This window comes from Tremella mesenterica (assembly GCF_000271645.1).
Source record: "Tremella mesenterica DSM 1558 unplaced genomic scaffold TREMEscaffold_12, whole genome shotgun sequence".
Taxonomy (NCBI): Eukaryota; Fungi; Basidiomycota; class Tremellomycetes; order Tremellales; family Tremellaceae; genus Tremella; species Tremella mesenterica.
This window is the reverse complement of record NW_006711236.1, coordinates 752,928-776,979: the sequence shown is the minus strand read 5'-3', so window position 1 is coordinate 776,979 and position 24,052 is coordinate 752,928. Positions and strand designations below refer to the sequence as shown.

At 43.8% G+C, this 24,052-nt stretch overlaps 10 protein-coding genes across 10 annotated transcripts in view; 6 read left to right on the top strand and 4 right to left on the bottom strand.

Annotated features, from left to right (window-relative positions):
* Window positions 1–255: 255 nt before the first annotated feature.
* On the top strand, window positions 256–4,524 carry TREMEDRAFT_69977 (uncharacterized protein; the record flags this gene model as incomplete). The annotated part of the gene is made up of 4 exons (XM_007007176.1): window positions 256–311; window positions 679–1,280; window positions 1,601–3,072; window positions 3,496–4,524. The coding sequence occupies 4 exons, from the start codon at window positions 256–258 to the stop codon at window positions 4,522–4,524; spliced, it is 3,159 nt and encodes a 1,052-aa protein (XP_007007238.1).
* A 1,112-nt stretch (window positions 4,525–5,636) lies between these two features.
* On the bottom strand, window positions 5,637–6,582 carry TREMEDRAFT_64953 (uncharacterized protein; the record flags this gene model as incomplete). The annotated part of the gene is made up of 4 exons (XM_007007101.1): window positions 5,637–5,660; window positions 5,866–6,024; window positions 6,281–6,526; window positions 6,562–6,582. 4 exons carry the CDS (start codon window positions 6,580–6,582, stop codon window positions 5,637–5,639), a joined length of 450 nt encoding a protein of 149 aa, XP_007007163.1.
* A 559-nt stretch (window positions 6,583–7,141) lies between these two features.
* On the top strand, window positions 7,142–9,294 carry TREMEDRAFT_40662 (uncharacterized protein). The gene is made up of 4 exons (XM_007006962.1): window positions 7,142–7,680; window positions 7,728–7,926; window positions 7,999–8,767; window positions 8,885–9,294. The coding sequence occupies exons 1-4, from the start codon at window positions 7,481–7,483 to the stop codon at window positions 9,187–9,189; spliced, it is 1,473 nt and encodes a 490-aa protein (XP_007007024.1). The 5' UTR covers window positions 7,142–7,480; the 3' UTR covers window positions 9,190–9,294.
* Window positions 9,295–9,306: 12 nt separating this feature from the next.
* TREMEDRAFT_64951 (uncharacterized protein) lies at window positions 9,307–11,317 on the bottom strand (the record flags this gene model as incomplete). Its single annotated transcript, XM_007007100.1, has 5 exons — window positions 9,307–9,392; window positions 9,496–9,836; window positions 10,024–10,279; window positions 10,660–11,059; window positions 11,165–11,317. The coding sequence occupies 5 exons, from the start codon at window positions 11,315–11,317 to the stop codon at window positions 9,307–9,309; spliced, it is 1,236 nt and encodes a 411-aa protein (XP_007007162.1).
* Window positions 11,318–12,605: 1,288 nt separating this feature from the next.
* Window positions 12,606–14,848, top strand: TREMEDRAFT_64950 (uncharacterized protein; the record flags this gene model as incomplete). The annotated part of the gene is made up of 2 exons (XM_007007099.1): window positions 12,606–13,253; window positions 13,454–14,848. The coding sequence occupies 2 exons, from the start codon at window positions 12,606–12,608 to the stop codon at window positions 14,846–14,848; spliced, it is 2,043 nt and encodes a 680-aa protein (XP_007007161.1).
* Window positions 14,849–15,475: 627 nt separating this feature from the next.
* Window positions 15,476–17,298, bottom strand: TREMEDRAFT_64949 (uncharacterized protein; the record flags this gene model as incomplete). The annotated part of the gene is made up of 3 exons (XM_007007098.1): window positions 15,476–16,516; window positions 16,674–16,775; window positions 16,960–17,298. The coding sequence occupies 3 exons, from the start codon at window positions 17,296–17,298 to the stop codon at window positions 15,476–15,478; spliced, it is 1,482 nt and encodes a 493-aa protein (XP_007007160.1).
* Window positions 17,299–17,624: 326 nt separating this feature from the next.
* Window positions 17,625–19,943, top strand: TREMEDRAFT_64948 (uncharacterized protein; the record flags this gene model as incomplete). Its single annotated transcript, XM_007007097.1, has 7 exons — window positions 17,625–17,773; window positions 18,019–18,133; window positions 18,408–18,539; window positions 18,591–18,646; window positions 19,021–19,202; window positions 19,610–19,766; window positions 19,814–19,943. The coding sequence occupies 7 exons, from the start codon at window positions 17,625–17,627 to the stop codon at window positions 19,941–19,943; spliced, it is 921 nt and encodes a 306-aa protein (XP_007007159.1).
* Window positions 19,944–20,102: 159 nt separating this feature from the next.
* TREMEDRAFT_69975 (uncharacterized protein) lies at window positions 20,103–21,462 on the bottom strand (the record flags this gene model as incomplete). The annotated part of the gene is made up of 4 exons (XM_007007175.1): window positions 20,103–20,129; window positions 20,339–20,692; window positions 20,968–21,185; window positions 21,405–21,462. The coding sequence occupies 4 exons, from the start codon at window positions 21,460–21,462 to the stop codon at window positions 20,103–20,105; spliced, it is 657 nt and encodes a 218-aa protein (XP_007007237.1).
* A 245-nt stretch (window positions 21,463–21,707) lies between these two features.
* Window positions 21,708–23,401, top strand: TREMEDRAFT_34367 (uncharacterized protein; the record flags this gene model as incomplete). The annotated part of the gene is made up of 8 exons (XM_007006942.1): window positions 21,708–21,742; window positions 21,892–21,912; window positions 21,956–22,065; window positions 22,272–22,375; window positions 22,448–22,560; window positions 22,680–23,022; window positions 23,066–23,270; window positions 23,319–23,401. Coding segments are annotated over 8 exons (1,014 nt in total), but the record flags the coding sequence as incomplete, so codon positions are not given.
* Window positions 23,402–23,874: 473 nt separating this feature from the next.
* Window positions 23,875–24,052, top strand: part of TREMEDRAFT_69974 (uncharacterized protein) — a gene marked incomplete at both ends in the record, with an annotated part of 10,682 nt that continues 10,504 nt past the window's right edge. Inside the window, one exon of the mRNA XM_007007174.1 lies at window positions 23,875–23,937. Coding sequence (XP_007007236.1) covers window positions 23,875–23,937 — 63 coding nt within the window. The remainder of the gene's footprint in view (window positions 23,938–24,052) is intronic.

The window sequence follows — 24,052 nt, the reverse complement described above, 5'->3', positions numbered from 1 at the left end:
GTGAGAGACGCTGGCACGGACGGGTCAAAACACCGTGGTCTGTTTTATAAAGGTCACAGCTTTCTTCATCCGTATAACCTTTCGCCGTCAAGCACGAGGCTTTTTCGTTATTCGAGTGAAACGAGAGTTGTTCTTTCTCAACAAAGAAGCAGAGTCATCATTTGGGGAATAGGGAAGATTCAGACGCGGAATAGATATAAGGACACTCTGCCACGATAGGAGAAAGGGAGGAAAAGGAGCAAGAAACGATACAAAATGGTCGTCACTGAAGTATCGGATCAAGAGATTGAGAGGGAGTTGAAAACTTTACGGTGAGTTGTTTTCTTCTATCATCATCCATAATCCTGAACACTTGATGCTTGATCCCTTGTTCTACTTGAGGAGGGTGGGTTATGATGGGTGTTACGGGCTACCGGTCAATCCTTATCATCTACATATATCCCTGTCATCTACACATATCCCTTTTTTGCCCGTACGTTTTATCCAAGAAGATATGGTCGATGTCAGTTAGAATAACTATGTCTTACCTGATACTTCAAATCATTGTCCAGTAAACCAATTGCAATGTCTTTCCCAAAGTTTCGTGACCAAGTGTTGGTGTCTTTGAAGCCATGACGAGTCATGTGACATCTCTTACACCCTCTATAAGTCTAACAGAAACACCTGCTAACTACTTAGTGATCTTCGTCGACGTTCCATATCTTCTCCAGGTCCAGGAGCTCTTCCAGTAGATCCTGATCTCCCACCACCATCTCCTTCTTCTCGTCTCCCAGGTGATATCCCAAATTACACTTCGAACGACGATATAACACTCTCCACTCCAGACGGTCTCGATTCCGATGCTGCAGGTTTGTTCTGGGTCCCAGCTCATATTCATCCAGAATTAGCTCCAGGAGAATTCAGAGCTTTTCTAAAATCTCATACTCATGCAGATCCGATGAACGCAACTGCTGCAGATGCTGGTGAAGCGGCAGGTTTAGCGAGATCACCTTCTTTTTTAGCTAGACAAAATAGTGGTAGACAAAATGGTTTAGGTAGAAAAAGAAGTATGTTGAGTAGACAATATCAACCTAGACCAGAAGATAAAGATGAGGAAATACCACCTATACCTAAAAGAGATAGAACTAGTATTTATGGTGGTAGAAGTGGAGAAAAAGGTTTGACTTTGGAGGATTTACAAAAGTTGGAACAATTGGTTGAAGAGGCTGAAGATGATGATGATCCTGCTACGATGAGAAAGTTACTTAGGAGGAGTTTGAGTATGAATGTGGCTCCTGGTTGTGAGTAATTCTTTTTTGTTTACCTTCTTTTTTCCCAGCGATTAAGGGGATGCCGTGGAAGATTATTTTCTTGTTAAGAGGTCTAGGTGGAGAGAGTTATGGCAGTGTGAACATGAACAGAGGGAGGGAAGGTGAAGACGGAAGGCATGGATTCGACTGCGAGTACCATTGTACATCGAGAATTGAGGACGTGGTTATTTGAGGACTGGCCAGTTAGTGGAATTCATCAAAGACGGATACATCAGGAGAGGGGGGGGGGGGTGGAAGAAGTCTAAAGGGGAAGAGAAATAAGAGGAAATCGTGCTCGTGCTGACGACAAGTCTTACAAGACGATATTCCCCAAGGAGGAGACGATGCTGATGTTCCCATCATCGTCCCTCGTCCTGGATCCATCCTCCGACGTTCCGCAAGGACCAAAATCCGTAAACCTCAATTACCCGGTGATGGCGGAGGTCATCGTTTCGGACCATCTCGAAAGGGTCGACTCGCAGCTGTTTCTCCCGATGAAGAAGATCGCGACGGTCGTAAAAGTAGTGAACCATCCGACGAAAGTGGTGAAAGAGGAAGTGGTGATTGGCATCGACAATCTAGTGAATCACACACGACTGAAGAAAGAGATAAATTCGCCGATGCACCTCAACATCTCGAAACTCGACGTCCGAGCGATGAATCCACGGATGAACATATGATCTTTGACGCCTATGGAGGTTCTTCATCAAGGAAATCATCAGCTTCTTCAGGTTCTTTATCTCAAGAAGATCTCAGTGTTGAAACTACGAATATTTCACCTCCAAAGAATTATTTAGGATTACCGACTACTTTTCTTACTCCTGATTCTGGTGGTTGGTTTAAAGAAGGTGATAAAACACCTACACAAGAACGAACGGATCCTATTGGGAAATTACGTAGACCTTCTCCTGGACCTGGAATGGAAGAAAGACCAATGGGACCTTCTTTAACATTACAAGTACCTGGACAATATCCAGAAAATGAAATGAATAAATCACCTACTTCTCCAACTACACCACATGCTCGACCACAGAATTTACCTGGAGAATTACCACCTGGTATGGCACCTCCTTCCAATAGGATTTCTATGGTTTCAACTTCTGGTTCACAAGAGAGAACTCAAATGATCCCCGTTAATATCGATCGACCTCCTCTTACTCGAACGGATTCAGGTAGTACCATGTCGATCAAAGAAAGAGAGAGAGAAAGAGAGAAGGAAAAGGAAAAGGAAAAGGAGAAAGAAAAAGAAAAGAAAAGTGGTTTCTTTGGAAACAAAAAAGATAAAAAGAAGAAAGAAAAAGAAAGTTTTTTAGGTGGTTTATTCGGAAGTAAGAAGAAATCTGAAGAAACATCTTCAGTTTCGAATTTTTCTTCAGCTGGACCTGCAGCCGCAGCGGCATTATTAGGAACAAGTAAATCTGCTAAATCAGTAACACCTTCTGCTAGTGCATCACCAACATCACCAGGATTCAATTCTTTTTCAAGATATCCTATTCATGTTGAAAGAGCTATTTATCGATTATCTCATATAAAATTAGCCAATGCAAGAAGACCTTTATACGAACAAGTTTTAATATCAAATCTCATGTTTTGGTATTTAGGTGTTATTGGACGTAATGTTAATGAAGAGAAAAAATCAAATTCAAATTCATCTTCAAATACCAATGGAAACTCAAATGGAAATGGGAATGGGAATGGAGGAGGGGGAGATCCAGAAAAATCAAAAGAAGAAAAACCTTTAATAATTAAAGGTACACCACCAAGACCGATAGATACTGGTATAGCAGGTAAACCTTTGAATCATTCCGAGAAGAATACAGTGAACGTCATTACCAGTGTACCTGAACCTCAAAGGAAAATTGGGTTGAGTAAACCTGAAAGAAGTAGAGGAAGAGATTCTGAAGCTCCAATGAGATCACCTTCATATGGAATGCAAGGTTCACAAGTTGAACATGAATTAAGATCCCAACAACAACAACAACAGATAAAAAGATCTTCACAAATTTCACCACCTTTACAACATCTTGATCCTAATCATCCGAATCAATCGAATCAAACAGGAATAGGATATCCTATTCAAAGACCTTCTATACAAGTTGGGATTGAAAAATCAACTACTTTTTCAAATAATAATCTTACAACTACACGACCTAATTCTTTAAATCAAAGATCTTCTTCTCCTTCACCTATTCCTACAACTACACAGACACCAACACCGAATCGTCCTTCGAATGAAATTTATAGAGAATTACAAAATCCTAGAATACCTCAAACTTCTTTCGGTCCACCACCTATTTTAAATCAACAATCATTTAACCAACAACCTCAACCTTCTTTTGTACAACAAACCAATTCGATATCTCAACATTCACCTCAATCTTTCGGTTCTCCCACACAGTCTTTCGCACCCCCCACACAATCTTTCGGTCCAGCTACACCACTTAATTCTTTAGGTCCAGGAATACCAGGTGTAGAACAAAGACAGAGAACAATGTCTAACCCTCCTGCCCCAGGTACAAACTTACCTCCAGGTGCACAACCTATGAATAGAAGAGTAGTAACGGATGGTAGACCTTTTCCAATCGGTCTTAATCAACCTCCTCCTAGTCATCAACCTCCTCCTCCTCCTGGTCATCGTTCACCTCCACTTATAAACTCTCAATCATCTCAATATTTATCTAATACTCAACCTCAACCTCCTCATTCTCATCATTCACCACAAGTTATACCTCATAGACAAAGATCAGGTCCACAACCAGGTGAAATATTTCAATATCCTACTCCTCCAAGACCACCTCTTTCATCTTCACCATCCCCATCACAATTCCAAATACAAAGACCAGGAGGACCTCAACCTGGTCAAATATTCGGGACTCAACCAGGTCAAGTTTTTCATCATCCTCAATCTCAATTCAGACCTGTTCATCCTGGTCAACCTCAAATACATCCTGGTCAACCTCAACCTCAACCTTACCCTCCTCCACACCCGGGTCATCCACATCAACCTCCTCCAGGACATATGATTTCCCGACCTAGACCAGAATACAATCAAAGACCACCTAGTCCCGGTATCCCTGGACAATCTCAAGGACCTTATAGACCAATTTACCCACCTGGTGCATATCCTCCGAATATCAGACCGGGTCAAATGGTCACGCCCAATGGACAAGGTGGTGGACAAGATTACAGGAGACCGGCTACTGTACCTCCTACTCAATATCAACATCATCGATGAGTTCCTTTTGACTGCCCATACTCAGTCTCCATATCGTTCATGATAGGTGATCTGGGTGGTTGGTTTGACATTGGGAGGGAGGGAGCTGCTTGACTGGGTTTGCATCTCGTCCATTGTAAGAGAGAGGGAGGTGTAATAAGTTCAAGGGCGTTTATCGCTGAAATGATTTACTTCGGTCTCATTCATTGGACGACCTGTGGTAGGGAAGAGGTGACAGAGAGCAGTCAACGTCCAGGATGAGTATGAAACGTGGGTGGGTGGGTCATGTTTGGATTGTGAATTTGTCGAACACCGAGATGGACTTGTGGTACCCAGGAATAGAGAAAAGACATGTCGGTCTATGGAATTTGAGAACAGCGAAGGATGAGTGGAGATATCACCTCGGGAAGGGGGGAGGTCGTAGGTCAGAAGACATTGTTTGAAGTAGTCAGGAAGAGGGTCAGAAGGTTGAGACAGTCAGCGGAAGAGACAGAGGAAGAAGGGGAAAGACCAGGGAGAATCAAACCCACGAGCAAACGTTGTCAAATCCATGTCAAATCTAGAAAAGATACACAGTAGAAAGGTCATCTGTTTGACAGACGAGACGAGCTAGACGACCCGAGCACAAACCTCTTTTTTGTGTCATAAGCTATCTGCATTTACATATGGACGATGCCGCATGTCATGTTATTTCTGTTTTGTCTATTCTTCTAACTTTTGCGGTTGTTCATTATCGCTTTCCTTTTGCAGTCGCCGGCTGGACAAATGCAATCTTGCAGTGACACCATTTCATACGGGGGCAATCCGTCAGGGTTATCTGCAGAGTGTTTAGAAGGTGGGAAACCCGAAGAGAACAGGGCAGTAAAGAGCGCAGAGTCAGTCAGTCAGTCAGTCAGTCAGTCAGTCAGTCAGTCAGTCAGTCAGTCAGTCAGTCAGTCAGTCAGTCAGTCAGTCAGTCAGTCAGTCAGTCAGTCAGCCAGTCAGCCAGTCAGTCAGCCAGTCAGTCAGTTCAGTGAGTATCGCCCAAAAATCTATCCCTGGATTTGATACATCACAGTCGTATCATCCTGTGTTGAGGTTTATGCATGACTGAGAGGAGGAGCGAAGCCGGCGAGTCGGCAGGAAAAGGGAGTTTAAATGTTTGAAGGGTAGAGCATCTGTATATCAGTCATGTCCTCGAAGCGACTAAGCCAAATCATTATGTGTGAGGCGGCAGGCGAGTCACCAAAATGAGACTTGAGAGCAGAACTTTGCTCGTACATTATCATTCAAGGATACACGCAAGGCGAGAGAGGAGACAGCCAAGAGAAAGGATTTGAAAGACGTAGTACGATGAGGTCAAACGAGCACAAGATAACTCACCACACGACACGAAGCTCCGAACAACTTAGCGGGCAAGTTAGACCTGAACTTGCTCTTGACCTTCCCCGAGTTTCCATGTGGACGGGAAACACGACCCCAGATGACGCGGATTTTAGATCCGTTGATGACTCGTTTAGCCTTGTAGACGTAGGCAACGCGCTGGATGTTAGTCGTGAGTCGCTACAGCATGATGCAACAGTCCTCATCATCATTCTCTGAGCCTCGCTTTCCGATACATCTACCTCATTCCGCAGCCTTCCACCTCGTAGTAGAGCCCAACAATATATGAGGCTCACACCCATACCGCCTGCCTAAGCGAGCACAGCTGCTGGTCTTCGTTGATATCTTCCTCCTCGATGTGGTATGTGGACCAAGAGAAAACAGTGGAAACGGTGGATGGCTTAAATCAACGCACCTTGCCCAAATACGCCCGAGCGTCCTCCTTCGAGTCCACACCTTCGATCTGAATGATAGACTGGTTAGGTCGGGAATTACGTTTCCCGCGTTTATGTCCTAAGATCCGGGCTTTGGTGTAAAGACTATAGTAGGAATGGTGTAGCACATGTTCAGGGGAGTAGGTCAATGTGATCGGTACAGATGAGAGATGATTGACGGTGAGTAAAAGTGAAATGGTCGCAGTAGGTTGAAGAGCAAGCGTCAGCTTGGATACTGTCATAAGAACGTGGGAAAACTCACCGAGTCTGTATGATCAAACATTGTTAGAAAGTGGAGAGAAGAAAGAAGTATCAGCTTGATCTTTTATTCGTCAAAGAACACTCACCGCAGCCATTTTTGTTACAGACTTGAAGGTTGAACAGACTTCGAGGTGAAAGTGGATTCGAGGTTCTCCATCGGAGAAAAGCGGCATTACCACTCAGGAGAGACTTCGGAGTTAGTGTGGCGCTTGTGGATTACATCAATGCTTAACGCCGATGAAAGCGACGTACAAGGCTCAGGAACGAGATACGCGCTCGGACTGTTTCATCGAGATGAGCGACATGCTCTCCTTTAGCCCACAGCGATCCGGGCAAGTCGGCTTAACGATCCGTACACACCTGGAACATCTGGGACATGTTCCCAGACATGCAGAGGTCAAGGTATCACATGTATTTCATGTCCATAACACATGATCCATGAGCAGCTGACAAGCGGTGCAACCAGACAGTACTTGGTACGATGTCATTACGGCATTACGCGATACGCGGTCCGAGTTTGAGCAGAGTTGTCATGCGATGCGCCAAGGCCAAGACATGTTTAGAGCTTTGACCCCTTTCCTTCCTTCCCCTTTCTCACCCCCATCGCAATCGTTCCCTCTTTCCTTCACTATCCCCATATCGTCTTTCTACCATCATCGCCTTTCCACAGTAGTATCCTCATCCCAGTAAACATCCTATTCACTTCAAGTTTGTATCCGTACACAACGGATCTTTCCTTCTCCCTACACTTTTCTCTTTCTTTCCTTTTCACATTTCACATTTCACCCAAGGGTGTTTAACCTTCCGCTCGACCTTTCCGATTTCCGACCTTGTAGACTTTATTGTTTCTACTAATAAACTTTCATTCACTAGACTTGTTAATACTTTTCATACATTTTACATAGTTTCACATTGTCAAGATGACACTCGCTACCGCTGTCGTATTCGCCATCCTTGGGTTCGGCGGAGTGAACGCTCAATCATCCGCTACGTCTGCTTCCGGATCTCCCACCTCATTATCTGCCACTGGGTCAACAACATCAGCAGCGGCAGGATCGACAGATCCTAATTTACCTCAAACGCCATTGGTCACTTCCGCTCCTTTCGGATTCCAACTACCGTATGTTCTCTCTGTTTTGATCGTAAGAATGATCGCTGACCCTCCAGGGCGTTGTCAGAATTGACTTCTGGCCAACCGACAGAATCGACAGTCCCACTCGATACTACTTACACTGGTGGAGTCTCCCCCACAGCTGTTTCAGGAGCACCTACAACTCCTACGGGTACACCGAACCCTGCCAACTATCCGGCTCTGGATGTGATCCCTAGTACGAACTCTTCCTTAGTTCAATCATGGCTTGCTAAGGTGATTCCCTCTTCCCTTTCTTTTTGGCAATTTCTTTCCTTTCCCGTATTGTCTCAACATGCTGACAAGTAGATCGACATGTCCAAAATTCCCAATTACGGAGTAACTTCAGGTGATTGTGCTGGTTCTCCCGGTGCCATCACCGATGGACGTTGTTGGTGGACTTGTGGAGGTTGTACTCGTGAAACCGACATCACCGAATGTCCCGATAAACTCACTTGGGGTCTCTCATTCGACGATGGTCCCTCACCTTACACACCTTTATTACTCGACTATCTCGATTCCATGTCACTTCACACCACTTTCTTCATCGTTGGTTCCCGTGCCATCTCCAGACCCGAAATTCTGTTGTCGGAATACATGGCAGGTCATCAACTTTCCGTTCACACTTGGTCCCACCCCGCTCTCACGACATTGACAAACGAACAGATTGTCGCTGAACTCGCTTGGACCATGCAGATCATTCACGATGTCACCGGAGTCACTCCCAACACTTTCAGACCTCCGTACGGTGATATCGACGATCGTGTGCGTGCCGTGGCAGCTCAAATGGGCTTGACACCAATCATCTGGTCTTCTATCACTGCAAACGGAACAATGACCAATTTCGACACGACGGATTGGAACATTCCTGGTGGAGAAGCTACTGGAGAGACTGCTTTGGCCAAGTTTGATACTATTCTCGATACTTATGCCAGTCAGCTATCGACGGGGTTCATCGTGTTGGCTCATGATCTGTATCAACAGACTGTTGATTTGGCCGTGGGATATGTCTTACCAGGAGCCATTCAGTCTGGAAAATTCCAACTCAAGTCTATCATTGAATGTCTCGGTCGACCATGTGAGTGCTCCTTTCGAACACGCCCTTCTCTTCTTGGATTCATTTTTGAACTTCTCACCCTCGCAGCTGTATCCCAAATGCCGGAATGGTAGCCCAGCGCATCAGCTGACCTTTCAGTGTCAGAAGCCTACATCGAGACTTCGTCCAATACCACCGCCACCCTTATCACCTCAGCCGCTTCTACCTTCTTCCAACCTACCGTCGGTACAGGTACAGGAACTCCCGTTACTCCCACTTCTCAATCTGCCTCCGGATCTGTCTCCGGTGCCGTCAGCGGCAGCGCGAGTACCAGCGGATCCAGCGCCAGCGCATCTTCGTCTGGCAAAACCGGTGCTGCCACTGAGAGAGCCTCGTTCAGTCACTTTGGGGTGGTGGCGGCGGCCCTGCTGGTGGTAGGGATGGGAATGACGATGATGGCTTAGACTGTTTCTTTCCCGTGTCACTTGTGTGGTCGGTATATGCCTTGAGAGTATGATGAAATGTTATTGACGGACAATATGCATAATCTGTTGCATGCTGATTGTATGTACCATCTTTCACTACTCGCCATGTACAGGGGGTGTCAAAAGTTTTCGGACAGCCGGTTCGTCCCGAGTAATGACAGGGACAACTTTACTAATGAAAACTTATTGCGTAGAATATCAATCAACGCTGGCTTGTCCGAAAACTTTTGACACCCTCTGTACACAGTGTACCGTCTGACAGATTCGATCTTACCCTTTACTCACCTAGTTCTGACAACGGCAGTCTTTTCTTAGCTTCGATGACCCATTCAACGAGTGATACTTGTTTATTCTTCTCCACCTTCTCTTCCAGCCCCTGCCCGAAACATTCCCCCAAAGCTAAAAGCATGACAATATCAGGCGATTGACCAATGGTATGAAGTAGACGTTGATATTTCTTACTTGCTCTGACCCATGCTGATAAATCCGGACGACCCAATTTCTCATATGTTTCTGCTAAACGTTCTTCTTGTGGACTTAATGAATTGCTTCCATTGAAATAATCGGAGATATTAACCAGACCTAGGGGAGCAGAGAAAGCTTCGGATTTAGTAGTTGAGTACGCCCTGTAAGAATCAGTAATAAATCTTATTTTTACCCCCTCTCCCTCTCTTTCTCTCAGTTTCTGTTTCTGTCTCTCTTTATTTCTCTGTTTGTATCTATCTTTCTCTGTCCTTCTCTGTCCTTCAATTTCTCTGTCTGTCTCCGTCTCTCGTTCAAAGTGTAAGAATCAAAAGATAAAAACCCGCTCACCATTCCCAATCAATAATACCGGTGATGTTCCCTTCATCATCCACCATAATATGATCCCCCTTATCATCCGCATGTTTGATATAAAACTCTTCTTCCTCCACCCCTAAAGTGACATCTTCCATTATCCATTGTTTCACTTGTAAATGAACAAGATAAGCCGTTTGAGGATCATCGACGAAACGTAATCCTTTTTCTATATCTTCCAAGATAAGATCGATTTGTGATATGAAACGATCACGAGATGATTTAAATGGACCTGAAAAAAAGGATGTTGAGATTTACAAATATCAATGTCGATTAATGGACCTATTTGTATTTTTCCAAATTGATCAAGGTGGAGACTACCTATTGAATTCAGATGTAGTTGGGAGATAAGTATCATTTGTTTAGCATAATCCTCAATGATTTTATTTACTTGGTAGAGATTGAGAGAACCTTCTTGTATTGGACTATCACAAGGTTCACCTTGGATATCTTGGATGAAAAAGTAAATGAGTTTAGGTTCTGAGATTATCAATATGAGTGAAGTTGTATTACCCCAGATAAGGAATCATAGCATGATGTCGAGGGGGAATATCAAGAGGTGGAAAGATGTACCGTTGAGAATCTGGGAAGTAATGAAATGAAGGAACGTACCAGTTTGTTGTCGTCGTTCACCTACGTCTGATGGTTGTCGCCCATGCGACATTTGGTTTCCCGGGAACACTTCAGGAACTCTCACTCCGCCTTGTTTTAGAAATTGCATGGTGATCATCTCACTGCGCATAATCATCTCTTGTACTTCTATAGGTGGAGAAGAATGAGATTGTTGTCTGATCCTAGCAAACCATCGAACACCATCTTCGAATTGGATAGAAATATGAACGTTCATCCCACCTCTAAGAACTTGGGATGGAAGGGGTATCATGGCTCGACATGGTATACCAGGTTTGAGAGCGGTGATATTTGATTCTAATTGAGAACTGTCGATCTGGTCCAATAGGGTCGAGATTTCTTTATGGTGAAGAGCAATTTCAGCATTTCGTTTTCTGTGTTCCTGTCAACATCAGCGCGCTTCGTCTTACACAGTCTCATCGTCTCCGTTCACATCTACGGAGAAAGAGCAAGTAAGACAGAGACTGGGAAAGGGGCAAGGGCTCACGTCTAGTAGGACACAAGGATGATGTTCGACTGTGGAATGAAGCTGACATAAGTGTTTGCCGCATGAACTACAGTTACCGGTGATGGGTATAGAGGACGAAGGACATGGTTGGTTTTGGTCTTCAAGTAGTCCGTCACATGGATAGATAAACATGGTCGATGGGGAATAGTGTGTGAATAGGATACCTGAAGATCAGAGGTGTTAGCAGTCATGTATCTGTGAACATCTAGTGAGCTGTTGTCAATGTTGATACATATATCCCAGTCAAGATGTATGTATGAGTACGCCCTACTACGAGTACAAGTCAAGTAACTAACTTACGCCTTGAAGGAATGCGGAACCAAATTCTCCACGTGGCAATGGAACTCAGGGCTAAAAATCTCGTTAGTCTTTTTTCACACGACCCACTTGTAAGTTTTACTCTAAACCACAGCTTCCTCTTGGTACCTTGGGTCACTGTTGCAACCACACTCTATCGCAACGGATAACATACACAAGAAACCAGATCAACAAAGATCGGTCTCACCACAAACAAACCTCACAAAAGACGAATAGTCACATGTGCTTGACGGTCAAGAATAAACATTTGTTACATCCTACCGTCCCGCCTCATACCCCGTTTCACCACCACCACTTTTATATCACTCGTCATTACTGGACGTACGAGGTAGTAGAGAGAAGAGATTAGGAGGAGGAGTAGAGATGGTTGATATGGTGGGGAAGGTCAAGAAGGGTGAGTTTTGTACTGTTTGTTTTTTTGTTGGTTCGTCAGAGGATGGAAGGCCTGTGCGAGCGCTCCACTTCTCACTTTCGCCCTTGTGTTTTTTCTACAATGTCTCACACAGTCACCTCTTCCATCTACCCTTCTCATCACTTCACCACCTATGTTTATGTACGCTCTTGATGTTGAAGGGGCGAGGAGGTATACCTCAAATCTCATCTCCGCTTTCTGGAAGGAAGGGAAAGAGATTACCCGATCTGGTCATTTGCAGGAATGCAACACGACAAAACACATTCGGCAGTAAAGGAGGGACTGTCTAATCTGTCCAATGAGCTTGAAAGGAAGATAGAAGCAAGGTCTGGACTAACCTTGACTTTTCCAGCTTTGAAGGGAGAACAAAGTGAGGGAGGTCTTATCTCCTCACTGATCTTGTCCTTCAAGGTAAGGTAAAGGTCAGGGATGGAAGAAAGTTATGTCAGGGATAGAGCGATGAAAGAAGGAAAAGACTTGACAGATGACTTGATTGCGGAGTACGAAGGTGTTCAATGATGGTGTTACCCAGTACTCACCTTTCAAGGATAGAGGATCAGGGGATCAATCAGGAAAAAAAATGATCACGAGAGCTAATTTATAGGAGTCAATTCCCCTTCCCTTTCTCCGACACCGAAATCTAAGATCGTTCCCTCTTCAACTCCCAAACGACCATCTTCCTCCCAAAGCATGCATGGTTCTCCTCTCAACATATCAACTCAAGCTCAAGTCACTCGAGCATCTGGATCTAAACCACCCCCGCGATCTCATATAAATCCCAAAAACATTTCTCGTGCTCAAAGCACAACTCCTCGTCCTCCCAAAACAACACATCAGAAACAAAAGCAGAAGCAAGGACGAGGTCATGATGCAACCTCAGACACTACAGATCTCACACCATTATCAGATGAAGAAATGGACGAATCTGCCACTCCCAATCTCAAAGGTCGTAAGACACCCACTCAAATGATATATAAGAAAAGTCCAAAACCTTCCTCGTCCAAGAAACCCCAGGCGTCTGGAAGTAAAGTTATCACCGCTGTGGGTCCACACGGCAGAGAAAAGAAAAGACGATTGAAACTTGGTGCTTCTGCAAGGAAAAGGGAAAGGGACGATAAATTTTCACAAGCGTTTTCTGGTGGAGGAGTAGGGTTGACTAGTGAGGATGGCGTTTCTAGTTTTGGGGATGACGAAAGTGAAGAGGAAAGGTTCATCACAGATGATGGTTTTGAGTTGGATCCTTATGAGGGATATGAAGTAGAGGATTTGCAGTATGGAGCGAGAGAGCTGGATATACGACAAGCTGCCTTGAGCGGGCTTTGGGATGAGGATGAGGAGGTGAGTTCATCATCGTCGTGATGAGTGATTCTTTCATGTCCTAAGTCTTCCTACTCGGAACTTTCTCACTCGGTGGCCATCGTGATCACTACATCCTCCAGCACTCTCTTGGCCTCTCCTCTTCCATGATCTGTCATGTTTGTGTCACCATTTCCTGGACACTCTTTGGCCCCGGATGGACACTTCAGACTGACCCACAGCACTATATCGATCATCTGTCCGGATCCGAAATTGACCAGATGTCCCAATCTTCCGTCGGTATCTCCGACCAAGACATCCCTTCCTCCGATTCTGATGACTTCTCCTCTTCATCAGAAGACGACGTCGATGAATTCGGTTTCCCACTTCTTCCCACTTTCCCCACTCCTGACGTTCCTGACGACAACCCGGGGTTGCTTTTGATGGAAGATTGGACCGGTCAACTCGTCCTCGTTCAACCTCGTCAAGAACGGTCCCGATCCCGCGGTCGACACAGTCAAAGAGGGTCTACCTCCCGTACTGAGTCGGTCGGAGGTAGTACCATTCTTTCTGCTGTCGATCAACAAGGTCTCATTATCGATCCAGATGCACACGAACACGAATTTGATTCTGATAGCTCTTTCTGGACTGCATTGAGTGATGAAGATTCCAACGAAGGTGATACTACCGATTCTATGGACGAAGATGAAATGCCAATCATCGATTCTCCTGCAATGCAAGAAATGTTGGATGCAAGGAATATTGGAATTCCACAATTATCACAATTACCTCCTGCTTCCACCGACATCAACATGAACTCTTCAAACAATGGTCAACCTATAAACCCTCAAACACCTTCAATATCAACACCTCTTCATCCTCAAACTCCAGGTCAAAGTAGTAGTACGGCAGGACCAGTCATGGGACGTTTTTTCCCAATCACAACTCATCCAGCACATTACGCAGTCATAGCTCATTCCGATACCCCAGCTAAAAGTCCTTTTACACATGGTAAAAGACCCCGACGTCAAAGTAATGAAACGATAATAACCAATACGACTCAAAACAATTCCATTCATCAAACAAATCGTAAAAGAAATCATTTATCCGATAACGATGTTTTTTCTCCATTACAAACCAACGGAAAATCTTTACATAATTCAACTCAAGGAGGAATGTCAAAGAAACGTAGATATACTTCTATACCTGGTCATCCTAGATATATCCGTGCACGTAGAGCAGAAGCTGCTTTAATGGAACAAGATAGAGAAACTACACCTTCTGATTTATCTTTAGAAGATATGTTAGAAACTTCGATTTTAACTCATGAACATGAACATGAACATGATGAAAGTTCAGGACAAAATGTTAGAAGTAGATTCGATAGAATACCAATGTCTTTATGTTTAGGTAGAAACGTCTTTTCGAATGCTGGTGGAAGAAGAGGACAAGCTAGTAGTCCTATTAAAAGACATGGAAGGGGAGAGACAACTTTGGGAGAGTTGACGGGTGGGAGTGGGGGAGGGAGATGGTTGATCTCACCTGTTTTGACACCTGTTAAAGAGACGAATACGAAAAGTAGGAAAGAAAAAAGGAAATTGAAGAAACAAAATGGTCTAGCACCGTTGAACATTTGAACCGAAAATCGATAACGGATTTCATGAGGAACGGAGGTTTTCCTCTCAACCTATCTTCAGAGCAGTACTCGTACCTTCATAAGGTTCATTCTTCCATTTTGCTTCGGACTTGGGACTTGGGACTTGGGACTTGGGACTTCGAACCTTGGACCTTGAGTTTCATAACTTGAATATCAAATATCATAATATCGATCTTTGAACTCTGATTCTTGTCATAACGACAAATCATTATCTTCTTCCATCACATCACTACCCAACCCCTCTTGAATCCACCATCATCGTCTCTCAATCAAACCACTCATTCATCCCTCGTACATCCGCATCGTACACTCCAATCCTTAAAAAACCAAAATCGGTTCAAAAAATTCTCAAATAGAGTACAAAGTTCTCAATATGAGTAACAAGTTCTCAAGATCACATGTTCGAAAAGAAGTCCAAAACAAAGCCAGAATTCGGACAACACGCCTTTTGGATGTCATGTTCATGTTTGATACAGTAAGTAGTAATGAATGCATGTGGAATGTTTCATGTTTTCGTTTCAACTACTCTGGTGTACAAGATATCATGTGGATCATGTAGGTAGTACATAGTTTTCAATATGTCCAAAAGAGTAATTCAACCATTGAACTATTCTTCATTTTTCCCATCAATCTTTTTACTCCTCTTCCTTCTCCTTTTCCTTTTAGTCTGTTCGTTCTTAATTTCTTCCTCTTTCTCACTGACTAAATCATCATCTTTGATACCCCTTTTGACAAGTATACCACCATCCTCATTCAACGCCTTATCCGGATTTACCTTCTCCTGTCCTTGATCTTTCTTCTTGATCACTATTTCACCCTCTTCCAGTGTTTGTGGAATGACCATCTTGAGTTCCTTCTTCCGTTTCTTATTGTGTATCACCCCCACCTTCGTAGATTCACCGGGAGTATCCTCCAAAGATGCTTTTTGATTCTTCCCCGTGCTCTCTCCATCTTTTGTCGTATTGTTATCGATATTAGAGCCAGGTAAAGTATCAGATTTCCGTTTTCTACGTCTTCTTCCATTCCCACTCCCATTCCCATTCTCTTGTGTTTCAGAAACCATATCCCCCTTAAGAGGTTTAACATCCCCTGTGAGAATATCTGTAGAGTTGTTCGTGACGACTTTAGGTTTCCTATCCCTCTTTCTTCTCACTTTACCATCTTCCTTTGGAGTAGACACATTGACAAGTTGAGCAATAGATTCGAGCGAAGTTACAGACTTAGTAATTCCTATTTTTACGTCGGTTGCAAGATCTTTCTTCTTTACCTCGGAGTTATTCAATCGTACTGTGACTTCATTTCCTCCCTCTTTCACCACAGACCTAGCTTTACCTCCGACTCCACTTTCTTTTGCGTCGAAAGGAATCGAGGTGTTTTGTTCGGCGTCGACATTATACTCTTCATGTTCAGAGGTCAACACTTTTCCCTTCTCAACTGTTTCCAACGAGATGAACTTGTGAGTTTTGTCATTTCCCACTATCGTCTTCGATACCATCGGCCGGTCAGTGATGGAAGGAACAGATGAAGTTGGATTTTGTGTAGATGGAATATCGTCTTCGCCATCTTGTTCGGATGTTAATTCTCCAGGACGAAGAAAACGTCTTTTTTCAAATGCCGTTTGTTCTTTACGTTTTTTGGTAGGTTGTGACTATTCATCAGCGTTGTCATTTATTTCTCGTTGTTTCAATAAACGGGGCGCATCAGAAGTTCAAAACAGTATCCAGGAAGATAGGTAGGTCAGAAGTGCGGTGGTATCTTCATTGACGCAAGTTGGGGAAGTGGTAGTAAAAAGTTTCATGACTCACTTTGACTCGCACGACTTCTTCTACCTTTTCTTCTTTCTTACCCACTTGAATCTCTTCGGTTTCTTCTTCATCTCCTTGATCATCTTCCCCTTTTTCTTTCTTCTACTTATCAGCATTTCCTTGGAAATCCTCCAATACGACTCTTTTCCCGTGACCAATCAGACAAAGAAAACTGAAAGCACAGCCCCTATGTGTAAAGTCGATACATGCAGCATGCAGCATGTATGATTGAGTATCCAAGGAGGGAAGAGAAACGGAGTGAAGGAACAGGGTAAACATGATTCACCTCTAACCTCCCAAAAGCTTTTCTTCCTTCCGTAGACCCTATAAAATCCATATAAGATCCTTCCAATTCCACTTTGTTCCCTACTTTCTTCCCGCTCTCTTTCTTCCGAGGTAAAGACCATTTAGCAGCTTGTTCAATACCCAACTGTACACTAGTCACTTTCATCTCTTCTGCCGTGCCCGAGGGGGTATGAGATCCCAAGTCTAGGGATTCCACTTCGGTCGAAACTGCCGGTCTTGCGGTGATTGAAGTTGAGACGGGTGTGACGGGAGGTGTAGATTTGGCACGTTGCATAAACTTGAGGTTTAAAGTGCCCGAGGAAAGAGATAAAGGTGGCATTGTGAATTTAGATTGATTCTTCCTCTGTCTTATCCTTATACAATAGTATGGATATCACGACTCAGAAGAGAAGTGAAGTGAAGTGAAGATGTGAAAAGGTGAAAAAGAAGATTTTCCCATGAGATCCTTTACATCCACTTCGGTTACTCGGGCCTTTGTTTCTTAAACTACGTCACTATACACTCGTACTCTACTTTTCTATAACAAATGTACACAATGGATCTTCCTTTATCGCCACCATCTTCTCACTTTATTCATTCTAAAACTCTACAGTATACCAGAGTAATATTCAACAAGAAGAAGGGAAAACAGGAATAAGATTCAAGATGCCAGCGGGTAGTTTCAACCTTCGACTCATGGTTCATACTCTAGCTTTGAGTGGTTTGATCTTACTCGCTAATTTTTGTTTCATCTTGGCTTTATTGATCAAACCTTTTTCAGAGGATAAAAGTTGGTCTGTGGCTTGTTGGACAGCGTGAGTCATTCTTCACTCGATACGAACCATACCAACTGTCTGTCTGTCTCTCTCTCCCGCTCATTTGAAATACCTCGACGTTATCATATCATCACGTAAGTTAAAAAATTACAACCCTGGACTTGTCGGGTCGGCTTGAACAGAGTCAGGTACCACAGACATGATGATTGAATTAGAGGGAAGAAATCATGGTTTCAAGAAATATCATAGCTTGTTTCGAATTTGATGACGGACTGACGATGCAGGGATTGGTTCTGGTCGTATATGCAGAATCATTGGGAAACCACACTTCATGCCAATGAAGCTTTGACAATAACGGGTGATGAAATTCCAAAAGGGGAGAGTGCGGTGGTTATCTCTGTACGTTACATCATATCTTTCTACATTCCCTATATCCTTCTCATAGCCATTTTACTCTCCCACCTTTGCTCTCGTCCAGCACTACCATCTCAACCTTGTTACCCTGCGCCTCCAAATCGTCCTTCCCGTCAACTCGAAACCATACAATCACATCGTGCGAACTACTCAGTCGATATTTCCTGTGCTGTGACATCCTTCTGGAAATAATCGACAACGAACAGTATGATTCGATAAGACGGGCAAGGAGAAGAGAGAGAAGATGATTGACAATCAGAACCACCTCGGTTATGCAGATTATTACCTTGTCCAAGCTCTCGCTACCCGTGCGGAAATGTTAGGTCGTTGTCGTTATTTCGTAAAGAAACAAGTGGTTTGGCAATTACCCATCTTTGGATTTTCTTTCTGGGTCAGTCAAGGTTTATCTTAGAATGGAGAGAAAGTAAGGCTGACTGGATAGGCAATTGGGATGATCCTCGTTTCGAGGAATTGGACTTCGGATGAGGGGTTGATTGAGTGGGTCATTTACTTCATTTACTCTGTGCTTCTTCCCTTTTTCTTCACAGGGCCAAATATCGATCTCTTTGACCTGTCTGATTTTCACCTCATTCGTCTGAGTGGGAAAAGGTTTACTTTGTCGGGATCCGACCGAAGCTTATTCACTCTATTCATCGCTTTATTGGAATGAGATGAGACGAGACATGGAAAAGAAGGATATTATATTCTTGTCTGATAAGTGGAAAAAGATGAAGTTATGGATAAGACACATGTTTCATTCTCTTCGGATTCTCACGAGCTTACTAGAGTCATTGCATGTAAAAGAGGAAGCTGGATGAAGAGTCGAAGTTTGACAAAGAAACGATAAGAGAAGAGAGATGACTGATAACTAGCCAAGCATTCTCTCGTGTCAAACAAAATAAACATAAAACTTGGATCGTCCTTTACCCAGAAGGTACAAGACGTACCACTGAAAAAGTATTACAATCACAAGCTTTCGCAAGATCTCAAGGTAAGAAAGAGTTAGAAAGGGTATTATTCCCTCGGACTAAAGGTTTCGCTGCTACTATAATGGGTTTGTCCATTTTTCTTTTTCTTTCTTCATGTCTTTGTTCATATTGGTCTTCTTATCCTCTATACCTTCTTTTTCTTTCTATCCCCTGTTATTTGATCAAGTCATCGAAGTGATTGATTATTTCTAATATATTACCTTCCTCTTTTTCACTTACTTACCTCATATCATCGTGAGACAGCTTCGGCGATTCAACCTTCCTCTACATCATGATTTGGTCAGGATTCAGACCAAAGGATGGATTCGGAACACATATTCTACAACATCATCACGGCCCTTTCCTCACCTACCTAGATTACGAGCTGTTGCCCTTGGTTCATGTGAATAGCAAATATCTTCTCATTGTCGACAACGGCGTAAACCAGAAACGCCAATGATCATCCAGAATATCTGTCTTGCTGACAAAACAGGTCTCCGGGATTCCCACATATCTCACATATACGACCTAACGTTTCTTTACACTTCTGAACAAGGACAACACCGAGAACGTGTACCAAGTTTAGCAGAACAATTATCTTCTTCTAATCTTGCCAGAGACGGTTATCACTTTCATATAAATGTCCGACGGTGAGTTTTAGTGTTCTAAGCTGTTCGTTCATGTTGATTGATTTTAGAATACCTATTTCGGATTTACCGGAAGATGAAGCTGGTTTGAAGAGATGGTGTGAAGAAGCGTGGGAGAGGAAAGATGAGTTGTTGAAAGATATTTTATCTATCTCGACTTTGAACAAAACCATCAAGTGATTTTCTGGTTTTTTGACCCTCGCAAATTCATCATCTCGTCACGAAGGATCGTCAACAATTTTGTCAAGGTCGTCATCTGATTCATCGTCATATCTTCAAACATGGATCAAAATGTGAATATATTTTTATACTGTACATTGATATACATGCATTGAAACATTATCGCATCATACGCATGTAAGCCAACTATATGATCAGCCATCTGTTCAAACGTACAATATAACATATTATGAATCGACAAGATTAGTCCCATACAAAGAAGAGATCCTTCATCACAACTGACCACTTATAAAGATGTAGGAGCAAGGGCCTGGGGTGATGAACAAGAGAAAAGAGATAGTAAAACTTCGAACAAGAAACGAGTCAAAGAAAGAATATAAAAGTTAAAGACTCACTAACAAAGCTCCAGAACCAGTAGCTACCCCAACTAAATATTGTAATATACTATATTTAGCTTGTTCGATTTGCATCCTCAAACCAGCGATTTCACTTTCAATCCTAGTATCTACTTCTTTTATCTTCAATTCCTGTTGACTACTTTCATCTCTTATTCTACCTTTTTCTAAATTCAAATCTAATCTTACACCTGCTTGTGTACGTGTTACTTCTTCTCTTAATCGTTGTTTCAACTTTTCAACATCTGTCATGAGTCGATCGTTTTCAGCTTTCATGAGTGTTAAATCGTTTTTTTCGTGCATTTGGATTTCAGATTTGAGTTGAGCGAAATCTACTTTTTGTGTGTAACGTTGCTTAAGGTGTTAACAATTAACTCGAATAAATCATTCCTAGCTCTTTGAGATCGTTACTTCTTTTTGAGGTAGTCTGAAGGACAAGATGAGGCGTTTCACCAGAGGATGAAAAGGAGCAAATGGAATGAGGGTAATGAGGGTAATGAGGGTAATGAGGGTAATGAGGGTACTGAGGGTAATGAGGGTAATGAGGGTACTGAGGGTAATGAGGGTACTGAGGGTAATGAGGGTAATGAGGGTAATGAGGGATACTGTGGAGACTGAAGATGACTTACTTTTTCTTGTTCCGCTCGACTGACTAAACTAGCTTCCATACCTTTTATACTCTCATCTACCACTTCTGCTAAAACGGTCATTACTCCTTCAGCTTGAGTGGGTGTCATTCCATGGGCTGTGAGACGTTCGACGAATAAGTGGGTGTCGAAATGACTCGTATGAGCTGGGAGGGAGGGGTGAAAAGTGCGTGTAAGGGTTGGTGGACGGGGTGTAAGAGCTAGACATCAGTCAAAGGCCTCTGCAACTTGCTAAATCCACCCGTATCCAATGATTCCGACTTTTATCTGGAACGGAGGTTAGGAAGATAAGAGGAGAGATTACACTGAAACACGATACACGAAGGATGACGGCTGTTCGTCAATAGGTGAGGGGAGAAGAACAGATAATGACAAGCCGAGTAGGACTGTCGTGGTTGAGTGGGATACCTAGGACTGACCTCTGGAAAGAAACATTCCTATCCTACTACTCGTCGGTGTGGACAACAGGGAGGTCATGGTGTTATGTCAAAGTAGTATAGAAAGCAACGCACAAAGGGGCGAGGTGGGGTCAGTAGTGGTCACTGGCCACTGGGCTCACTGGGATAAAGTCATAAGAAAATATAAAAGAAAAACAAATTTCCATATTCACACCAGCTGTTCAACTTCTTCCAGGTCAATTTTTGGTCCGACAACACATAGTGTACATCATACACGATGCAGGTGAGTGGAAAGAATACTTGAGAACTCAGCTCACAGAATAGTCAGACGATGTTATTTGGCAAGTCATCAATCATCAGTATGTCTCTCTCCTCTACCTGGCATCTTCACTCTGCCTTGCTTCCCCCTCACTTGAGCCTACACCCTCATGCTGTCAATTTGAAAGGCTTTGAGACGAGCGGGACTGTTTCGGTGGTGGCTTGGTGGATGGATAGTCGCTAATGACAGGTTCTGTTCTTATAAAGTCAAGTAAGCTGCTTCGTCTGCGTAAGGACTGAATTTGACGCACCAGAACTGTGACACAAAACTTCTGTAGGAACGAATATAACCTTACTGGGTTTTGCACAAGGCAATCTTGTCCTTTGGCTAATTCGAGGTATGCTACTGTGAGGGAAAAGGAAGGTGGGTCTATTCAACCCTTGGTTTTTCTCACATCGGTGATGGTGATGTATTCCTGCCCCTTCTTGGTTCAGTGGTTAAGAGTAGAGATGGCTCGATGCAATGAGGCTTTCCAATCTGTTGAGCATTCGAATGTTAAAGTGAACGGTGGAGGAGGGGGGGGGGGGGTGTGGAGAAAGCTTTGAGGGTGAGAAAATGCTGAGCTACAGGTGTTCTCTACCTCTACATGAAGACAATTGAAAGGGCGCATACGCCAGCCAATATGTGGGAGAGGGTTAAACTATCGTCAAATTACTCCAAGGCGTTGGAACAGGTATGTCCTCAGCTTCCCTCTTTTCCAGCAAACACAAAGGCTGTATGCCTGTTGACTGAAGCTGATCAATAGATCGACAAAGAACTCATTTATTGGCCAAATTTCATCACTCACAAATGCAAGCAAAGGATTACGAAGATTACCCAGTACCTGATCAAGATGCGGCGCTTATCATTAGCCCAACAGTGAGTTTCCCGTCCCTCAAGTCTCACGATCTGCTTGTTCTCGCCATGAGCTTGATGCAGAAGAGGAGCAACAGGAGAGGTGTGATGGTGATAGATGAAGCGAACAGTTCTGACTCCAGACCAAAACTCGTCGGGATCAAGAAAAAGCTCGATCGTCGTGAACGCACACGAGAGCGTAAAGCTCTTGCTGCTGCTCATCTTGAGAAGAACATTGAAAAGGAATTACTGGAGCGGCTTCGTTCAAAGGCTTACGGCGATGCACCTCTGAATGTGAACGAGGACGTATGGCGACAAGTGTTAGATATGGATAAAGCCAAGGGTAAGGAGAAAGAGCTTGAGCTGGAAGATGAGATGGAGGCAATGGAGGAAGAAGAGGAAGAGTGGGAGGGAGGAGATAGAGAATACGTGGAAGATAGCGATGAGGAGAGCACCGGAGATCTTGAGGATTATTCAGGCAGCGAAGTGGGTGTTCTGTTCAGGAATACATTGTATAAGCTGATGACAGTTTGATGAGTATGATTCTGACGAGGAAGGGGAAGAGGGACAATCTTTCCCATCTGACCTGGAAGTGTCGGATGAGGATGAGGACGGAGAAGAGCCACAGCCACCGGCTGCGAAGCCAAAGGGGAAGAAGGATGATGTGGCGCCATCGAAGATAGGTACGAAGCGTAAAGCAGATCCGAAGGAACCAAAGAAAGTTGCAAAGAGAAGTGAGTGATATTTGACCATTGGACGAGGGTACGCTGACGTGGGTTCAGGACCAGGTGCTCGTGTGGACGTGGAATATGAGATGGAGATGGAGACTGAGCCTCTGTCAAGGGAGATGGTAAAGAATTGGTGATGACTTGATGACCCAGAGTATGGCTTAGTATTTGATTCTGCATTTCCCTGCATTGTACTCTACAGTATGATCTTGCATTCCCCTCCCATGCTCCAAGCTCCTCCGTACCCCCCCTTAAATGCATGGTCATTTCGTATACTTATGTACTTTGCTTCCGTCGGAAGTATGTCATGAATCGTAACGATCCGAGCGCGAAGTGTGATGAAACTGACCAGAGTTTGCATGACATCTCTCCCTACCTATTTCCTCCTCCCTACTATCACTACTACCACTCTGTACCCGATGTCACCCTGACAACCCTCCCTCCTTACTGTATCATGCCTCTCCGTCGCTCATCCGCCTCTGCTTCCGCTTCCCCTGTCGCATACAACTCACCCTCTGCCAGGTCTCGCCCTGGCACAGGGACAGTCAACATCGACCCTCACGATGCTGGTTCTCTAGCCGACACCACCACCACTGGCTTAAGCTCAAGAATGGACAGTTTCGCAGGAGAACAAAAAGTTGTCAATGCCCTCGTGGGTAGACTGATGAGTCGTGTGAGTCTCATTTGATCCCTCACACCCACCTATCACGATTATACAATCATCAATGAGATGAAACTCCACTGATGACTAGCTCCCTTGCAATGCCGGGGCTCGAGAAATGAGCAAA

Excerpts from the sequence above, each read along its gene's own strand:
- TREMEDRAFT_40662 (XM_007006962.1), top strand. The coding sequence starts at position 7,481 with ATGACACTCGCTACCGCTGTCGTATTCGCCATCCTTGGGTTCGGCGGA. Across the intron at positions 7,927-7,998 it reads TTCAATCATGGCTTGCTAAG|ATCGACATGTCCAAAATTCC; the intron begins GTGATTCCCTCT and ends GCTGACAAGTAG. Across the intron at positions 8,768-8,884 it reads TGAATGTCTCGGTCGACCAT|TGTCAGAAGCCTACATCGAG; the intron begins GTGAGTGCTCCT and ends CTGACCTTTCAG.